The sequence below is a fragment of the Hoplias malabaricus genome, chromosome 14 (genome assembly GCF_029633855.1).
Source record: "Hoplias malabaricus isolate fHopMal1 chromosome 14, fHopMal1.hap1, whole genome shotgun sequence".
Classification (NCBI taxonomy): Eukaryota; Metazoa; Chordata; class Actinopteri; order Characiformes; family Erythrinidae; genus Hoplias; species Hoplias malabaricus.
The window spans coordinates 3,532,537-3,540,349 of record NC_089813.1 but is presented as its reverse complement, the minus strand read 5'-3'; the positions used below and the strand labels follow the sequence as shown (position 1 = coordinate 3,540,349).

Below are 7,813 nucleotides of genomic sequence, written 5' to 3'. Positions count from 1 at the left end.
AGAGAGTTTTCAGTGCTTTGATCAGACACAATTGTAGGCTTTGTTCTCCAAGTCTTTTATTAACCTGAGCACCACTCGCTGGTGGGAAACACTTTTTTTCCCTCGTCCTTTTTCCTCTCTCTTTTTTTTTTTTAATTTTATTTCATCTCTCTCTCTCTCTCTCTCTCCCTCCAGTGTAAGAGAGGTACAGATCTGCTCTATTTTGGGTTGAAGTGCTGCTGATAGCTCCTCCTAGCTCTGCAACTGAGCCTCATCTGTACTGCACATGTGCTGTAATATATGGCATCGTGCACTGAATCTGAAGTGTGTGTGTACACACACATGCACACTCCGAGTTCCAGATAAGGTGGACTTTCACACAGCAGCTAATCTCACTGCCATCTGCTGCCCTTATACCGCACCATCTCTGTACTTCCATCGCTTAACCCGCTCTCTCCGATAATAACCGCGGCTCTTACAGGAAGCCTGCGTCTTGGAGACCAGAGGAGAGACGCCGCGTTTAATCAGCGCCAGGCTGGTGCTCGTAAACGGAGGAGAGGATGTGGTATTAAGGCTGAAATTAGATTATTGTTCTCCAGTGTCACTCCACAGAAGAGTGAGGGAGAGTAGAGGAGGCCGAGTTAAAGCTGGTAACGACTGAGGAAACCAGTGTGACCAAAACCCATCCCACAAAGTCACATCTGTGGGACACAAGGCAGGGAACGACTGGTGGTGGAATAAATAATATAATGTCGATAACAGATATCCGTTCCAGTAGCTTACACTTACAGCTTGATGTATCTTTTATAGGAACCCAGGGCACCATCCGCTGTGTCCCCTGTGCTCATGTTAAAGCCGTCTCTTGCCAACGCGCTGCTGGTCCAGCATCAGTGAAGTGATGCAAGGTCTCCATAGCAACGAAATAGCCGCTAGGCGATAGCTTTGGCTGAATCTTCTCTCTCTGTCTCTCGCCCTCTCTGTAGAAACCAGGTGATGAGGAAGAAGCTCATTCTGTACTTCAAGAGGAGAAACCATGCCCGCAAACAATGGGTAAATATCCTGTTCTCTCTCTCTCACACACACACTCACTCTCTCACACACACACACATTGATTTCATGGTACATCGCCCAGTATTTATTTCTATTACAAGGATTGCTACCACACTGTACGTTATCTTACAGACAAGGTGTGTGTGTGTGTGTGCAGGAGCAGAAGTTCTGTCAGCGCTATGACCAGCTGATGGAGGCGTGGGAGAAGAAAGTGGAGCGAATCGAGAACAACCCTCGCCGCAGAGCCAAAGAGAGCAAGGTCCGAGAGTACTACGAGAAGCAGTTCCCTGAGATCCGCAAGCAGAGAGAGCTGCAGGAGCGTATGCAGAAGTAAGACTGGGGGCCGTGGGTAGTGCGCTCTTTCTGTTTTGTGTTCAGTTTTGTTTTTAGTCCGTTTTTAATGCATCGGACCCAAGGTGCAGAGGAGTATCCTCAGTGTTTTGTGTAGTGCCCTGTAAAACACACAGGGGCCTGTGAAGTGTAGCGCACACCTACAGCTGCTGAATTACTCTGATCTATTAATGCTACAGTGTGTGTGTGTGTGTGTGTGTGTGTGTGTGTGTGTGTGTGTGTGTGTGTGTATCTGAATTAGTGATGTTTAAAGGAACACTGGGTACCGTATTATGTTATGTTTAATGAGGTCTGGATGGTCTCGTAGCCGTTCCGTGCTTGCTTCCTGGTCAGCGTTTGCTGCGTAAAGCTCTACCCAGTGAAAAGTGGATGCAGGAATCATCCACATCTGAATCAATTGATTCCCTGAATCGTTTGCTAAAGAATCCTCATGCGAATCTCTAATGGTAACCGTTTCGTTACAGCAGGGTGGGTCAGAGAGGAGGCCTGACTTCTGCAGCTCGCAGTGAACACGAGGTGTCTGAGATCATAGACGGCATTTCAGAGCAAGAGGTGAGGACCCAAACACACACACACACACCGCTGTTATAATTCATATGAACAGAGGAAGACAGACAGACTCTGGCAGTAGCTTCACTGCTTCCGTACTTCTGATTTCTAGTCTAGACGTGTGTTACGCCCCACACCACTGTCTGTTTCACAACTTGGGGAGGTTTTGTGGCTCATGCACTTCCTATATATACACACACACACACACACACACACACACACCACCTTCATGGGCCTTGACGTTTCAGACATTTTAACGCTTTCAGAGCGACTGGTAACTCATTCGAATAGTTTTTTCCACTCACTATTTTTTCCTCTTGTCCGTTTACTTCTCTTCCTCACTTTGTTTCTCACTCTCGTCTCACTCTGGTCTCACTCTCGTCTCTGTAGAACTCAGAGAAGCAGATGCGTCAGTTAGCGGTGATTCCTCCAATGCTGTTTGATGCAGAGCAGCAGAGGATAAAGTTCATCAACATGAACGGCCTGATGGACGACCCCATGAAGATCTACAAAGACAGACAGGTCATGAACATGTGGAGTGACCAGGAGAAGGACACTTTCCGCGAGAAGTACGTGTGTGTGTGTGTGTTACTGTGAGATAGCTCCAATCCAGTAACATTACCCCACGTTTAAAGAGCAGTTTGTTTATTAATTAATAATTACACGTTTTATTTAATAAAGACGTAGCTTTGAGCGAGTGTTTTGTTAAAGGGTTAATGAAGGGGAACTCCAGCATATTTTAAATATTTTTATGATCCCTCAGTCACTGGGAAGGCGATGTCTACTGTGTAAATGAGGTCTCCATGTGACGTATGGTGGATTAATGATGAAAAGTATTATTTTATGTGAAAGATAAAGGTTTTTGGGGATGTTTTGAATGATGTGAAGATGAGGTGAACCAGAATGTAAAGCCAGTTTGAGACACACACACACACACACACACACACACACACACACGGGCACCTGTCAGCTGTGAATGACTCATACAGATACCTGTATGTTAGAGTTAGTGAGCGGTTTTAACAAAGTGTGTGAGAGCGAGAAGAGGTGAAGGTGCGTAAACCATGCGCTGGATCTGAGTGAGTGCAATAGGTGAAAGGTGCTTCATCCTCTCTCTCTCTGTCTCTGTCTCTCACTCTCTCTGTCTCTGTCTCTCACTCTCTCTCTTTCTCTCTCTGTCTCGCTCTCTCTCTGTCTCTTTCTCTATCTCTCTGTCTCTGTCTCTCACTCTCTCTGTCTCTGTCTCTCACTCTCTCTCTCATTCTCTCTCTGTCTCGCTCTCTCTCTGTCTCTTTCTCTATCTCTCTGTCTCTCGGTCTGTCTCTCTCTCTCTCTGTCTCCGTCTCTCTCTCTGTCTCTGTCTCTCTTTCTCTATCTCTCTGTCTCTCGGTCTGTCTCTCTCTGTCTCTCTCTCTCTCTCTCTCTCTCTCTCTCTGTCTCTCTGTCTGTCTCTCACCCTCTCTCTGTCTGTCTCTCTCACCCTCTGTCTGTCTGTCTCTCTCTCTCCCTCTCTCTCTCTCTCTCTCTCTCTCTAGGTTCATCCAGCACCCAAAGAACTTTGGCCTGATTGCCTCTTTTCTGGAGAGAAAGGTACACCTGCCCCGTTATTATTATCCTCCCCTCCAGCTCTTTGTTTGCGGTCTCTTTTACTCTGCGGAATTCATTAATAAAGTGGAAGATGTGTGTGTATTTTCAGACCGTAGCAGAGTGTGTGCTCTTCTACTACCTGACAAAGAAAAACGAGAACTACAAGAACATCGTTCGCAGGAGCTACCGCCGCAGAGGCCGAAGCCAGGTAACCACATCCATTTAACCGTTACCGGCACCTCACATTTCAGTATCCATTTCACCTTAAATAGGCCAGCAGCTTCATTCTGGCACATTAAGGAAGAAAGAGAACAGAGTGAAAACGGCTAAAAACCAGAGCTTCTGCTCCGCGCTCCTCACTGCTGTGCGCTCGGGGTCGGGGTGAACAGCGAGCGGCTCATTATCATTTAAAGGAACAGGAGCGTTCTGAACAGGGGCTGTTTACACAGGGGGAGAACACTGCTGTGGGGTTTGATCTTTGTGGTATTTTGACCAAAGCGGGTCACAGACATTCAGGAAGACTCAGAACTGTGTTCACTAAGATACAGACTCTAAAACATCCATCTGTGTCATAACACGCCAACGGATGATTACAGAAAAACAGATCCTTGCGTCTTTAAAAATCGTTAAGAATTGATCCTGGCTTTTTTCTCTGAGCTCTTGTTTCTCGTGCAGTGGAGACTGTGGAGAAGTACATTCAGAAATATCAGTTCCGTCATCACACACTTCACCAGTTTATCTGGGATGTAGAGCCGTATCAATATGTAGCTCCCAGCCCTAAAGCTCTCAGTAGCGGAGCGTTAGAGAGTGTGTGTGATCCAGTGAGTTATGGCACGGCTGAGTGAACCCACACGGCTGAGTGCCTTTAGAACCGCCTGGATGTGTGGGTTATTTGAGGAACTTCGCTACTGTCTGTCAGTCTGTGAAAGTTGCAGGCAGAATGAGGGCAAACAGACGCAGGGAGAGGGAGGGAGAGAGAGGGAGAAAATCCCTCCATCGTTTCTCTCTCACACACACACTTCTGTGCCCTTCTCTCTCTCAACTCCTTTCTCTTTTCCTTTTTCTCTCTTTTCTTTTTCTTCTTACTCTACCTTTGAAAGAGGTGCACCTTTGAGTGTTTTTCTCTGAATCTTTTTCTCCCTTCTGTCTCTGTCCTCATTTTTTGTTTATCAACCTCCACTCTCCACACTTCTCTTCTTTGAACCATCATTTTTCATTCCTTTTTCTCTCTATCGATCCTGTTTCTCCCCACTCTCTGAAGCAGCATCATCAGTCTCTCTCTCTCTCTCTGTCTGTGTGTCTGTCTGTCTCTGTCTCTGTCTGTCTCATCTTTCTCTCTGTCTCTATCTCTGTCTGTCTCTCTTTCTGTCTGTCTCTATTTTTCTCTCTCTCTCTCTGTGTCTCTCTCTGTCTCTGTCTCCGTCTGTCTGTCTCTGTCTCTCTCTGTGTCTCTTTCTGTGTCTGTCTGTCTCTGTCTCTCTCTCTTTCTGTCTGTTTATCTCTCTGTCTCTTTCTCCTATCTCTCTCTCTCTCTGTCTCTCTCTTTCTCTCTGTCTCTCTGTCTGTCTCTGTCTCTCTGTCTGTCTCTGTCTCTTTCTGTGTCTGTCTGTCTCTCTCTCTCTCTTTCTGTCTCTTTCTCCTATCTCTCTCTCTCTCCTATCTCTCTGTCTCTCTCTCTCTCTCTGTCTCTCTCTCCTCTGTCAGTTATGGATGGCTGTGTGTTGGCTCATCTTTCAGGAAGAGAAGACCCAGATTAAAAGGAGCGATATCTGAGCTTGTGTAGAGCCAACTTCTCGCTTTCTTCTTATTATTCTCTTTATTTTTGAAAGCTCTTGTTCCGCTGCCACTCACTCTCACATTTTCTCGGTGTGAGAGGTCACAGCAGTGCGTGCGTGCGTGCGCGTGCGTGCGTGTGTGTGTGTGTGTGTGTGTGTGTGTGTGTGAGCGCGCCAAAGAGTCACTTCCTGATTCTGCTTGGTGTGTATTCGAAACCCTTGAACGTCTGCTGTGCTCCGGGGCTGAGTGCTACACACCGAGGTACTGACTGGGTCCAGAAATAACGTGCAGCATTCGACCGAAATGAGTTCCTGCGTTACGCTAAAAGTCCGAGGAGGCAGCCGGCAGCCGGCTCGTTTCCAGCGTAAAGTATTGAAGTATTAACTATTAACTGATTGGTGTAAGAAAGTGAAGGCTGACACAGAGGAAGTAGGTCAGTTTGGGGTCTAGAGTCTGGTGGTTTTGAGTGTGTGAGCGTGTCAGAGCGTGTGTGCCCGTGTCTCTGCCTGTGTGTGTGTGTGTGTGTGTGTGTGTGCCTCTTGTCTGTATTTCTCTCTCTCCGCCAGTGTGTGTTTGAACTCTGTAAAGTGTTGGTGTCTTTCCCTCTGAGCACATGGGTGTGTGTTAACTCATGCCACTAAGCAGGTTTCACAGAGGCTCTAAAGATTAATGCTTACTCAGATCAAAACAGAGCCCCTCAGTCTGCTGTACCTTCCCTTTAAGCCTTTAGCCGCTGCGCACCCAGAGCTGATGGAGGTTTTCGAACACCATGGTTTATTATGGTCTTTTCTCCCAATCACAGCACAACCAGCAGCAGCAGCAACAACAGCAGCAGCAGCAGCAGCAGCAACAGCAGCTGAACCGCAACCACCAGGAGGAGAAGGAGGACAAGGAGAAAGAGAAGGAGGCCGAGAGAGACGAGGACAAAGCGGAGGGAGACGACAAGGAGGATGGCATAAAGTGAGTGTTGTCGCACCTTAACGAGGCCGACAAATTCAGAGAGCGTTAGGGAAGAGGCGGGTAGTTCTCAGCAGTTCTTAATTAATCTGCAGGAGCTCACGGGTGGGAATATGGGTGCATGGGAATGTGACAAAACACAGGAGATCCAGTCAATGCGAGTGGATCAGACACAGCAGTGCTGCTGGAGTTTTAAACCCTCTATTACACTCCTCCCTCGTCAGAGACAGTAGCTCATCTGTCGCTGCACAGTGTGTGTCATCAGTGACACAGGACGATCCAAATCATACCTGCTTTGTGAGGTCCCCTGGGGGCAAATAAAGTATGCAGAGCAACGTGTGGACTACTGTCTGTCATTGTAGAACTATAAAGTGCTCCTGTAGGCGATGGCTTTAAGGTTATAGCTGATTGGGGCGTGTGTGTGTGTGCATCTAAAGCAAACAGCCACCCTCAGCATGACCTCTTTATCCCGTGAAGGTGTGTGGAAGCACTGACCTGTAAAGTGCCGTTTGAAGCTGGACGTTCCACTATTAGGTGCAGGACGCTCGAGTTTTCACCGGGGTCTTCAGTCCTCTACGGCCCACTGTGCCCTTCGCTGCTTTTTACCCACAGTGCCGCGGGGCCAGCTGGTGTCTCTATATTTAGTGTCCCTCTGCACAAGATGGATGGTAGCCAGGGGAAGATAAATGACAGTGCAGCACTTCCTCTGCCTCTTCACTGTCACCGAGGTGTGCTGCTGAACCCGTTCCGTAGACACAACCGCTCCATAGGAGAAGCTGCAGTGTTGCAGTTCTTTGTCGCCGCTGGTTTGTAGCACAGTTCTAGTCATCTGTGATAGCCCCTTATTGTTTAAATCGGAGTCTTTCAGTGCGTCTTCACAATTACTTTGGGATCTGGAGCCCTCCAACCCACACATTGTAAAACAAGACCATCCAGTCTGTGTTCAGTGGGATGAGCAAGAGGAGAAAACGAGGTGTTCGGATTCTGCTTCGCTTCTGACGTCAAGTGCAGGGACTTGAATTTAGAATTGCCCCGCCCCCTCGTCTTAGTCTGTCCAATCACGGCTCTGGACCCATGTTTATGTTACGTTAGGAGCACTGAGTAAAAACGGAGAAGAAAGAGAACAGAGCGAAAACGGCTAAAAACCAGAGCTTCTGCTGTGCGCTCGGGGGAGGGGTGAACAGCGAGCGGCTCATTATCATTTAAAGGAACAGGCGCGTTCTGAACAGGGCTGTTTACACGGGGGGAGAACGCCGCTGTGGGGTTTGATCTTTGTGGTATTTTGACCAAAGCGGGTCACAGCACAGTGTTCTGAGTGTTCATGAATGTCTATGTCCCAGAGCTGACTCCAGAACTGTGTTGACTTGTGCAGAAGGGGTAGAATGTCATCTTTAAATCAGACCAAAGGCTCTAAACAAATCGGAGATGGAGAATAAATGCTGGAATGAGCTTGTGTGGATATTCCACTGACTCTTTTCCAGGCTTTCTGCATTATTCAGGGGCTGAGATGTAAACAGCGCTGTTCAGAGAAGGGTTAGATGTAAAATAGTTTGTTCTAGGGAAA

At 47.6% G+C, this 7,813-nt stretch overlaps 1 protein-coding gene across 3 annotated transcripts in view; it reads left to right on the top strand.

Moving 5' to 3' along the window:
• The window catches only part of ncor2 (nuclear receptor corepressor 2), a 69,947-nt gene that overhangs the window by 28,765 nt on the left and 33,369 nt on the right, over positions 1–7,813 (top strand). For all 3 annotated transcript variants that reach the window (XM_066644774.1, XM_066644775.1, XM_066644773.1), the window contains exons 8-14: positions 963–1,029; positions 1,187–1,359; positions 1,845–1,932; positions 2,320–2,498; positions 3,465–3,519; positions 3,626–3,724; positions 6,095–6,252. In XM_066644774.1, coding sequence (XP_066500871.1) covers positions 963–1,029; positions 1,187–1,359; positions 1,845–1,932; positions 2,320–2,498; positions 3,465–3,519; positions 3,626–3,724; positions 6,095–6,252 — 819 coding nt within the window. The remainder of the gene's footprint in view (positions 1–962; positions 1,030–1,186; positions 1,360–1,844; positions 1,933–2,319; positions 2,499–3,464; positions 3,520–3,625; positions 3,725–6,094; positions 6,253–7,813) is intronic.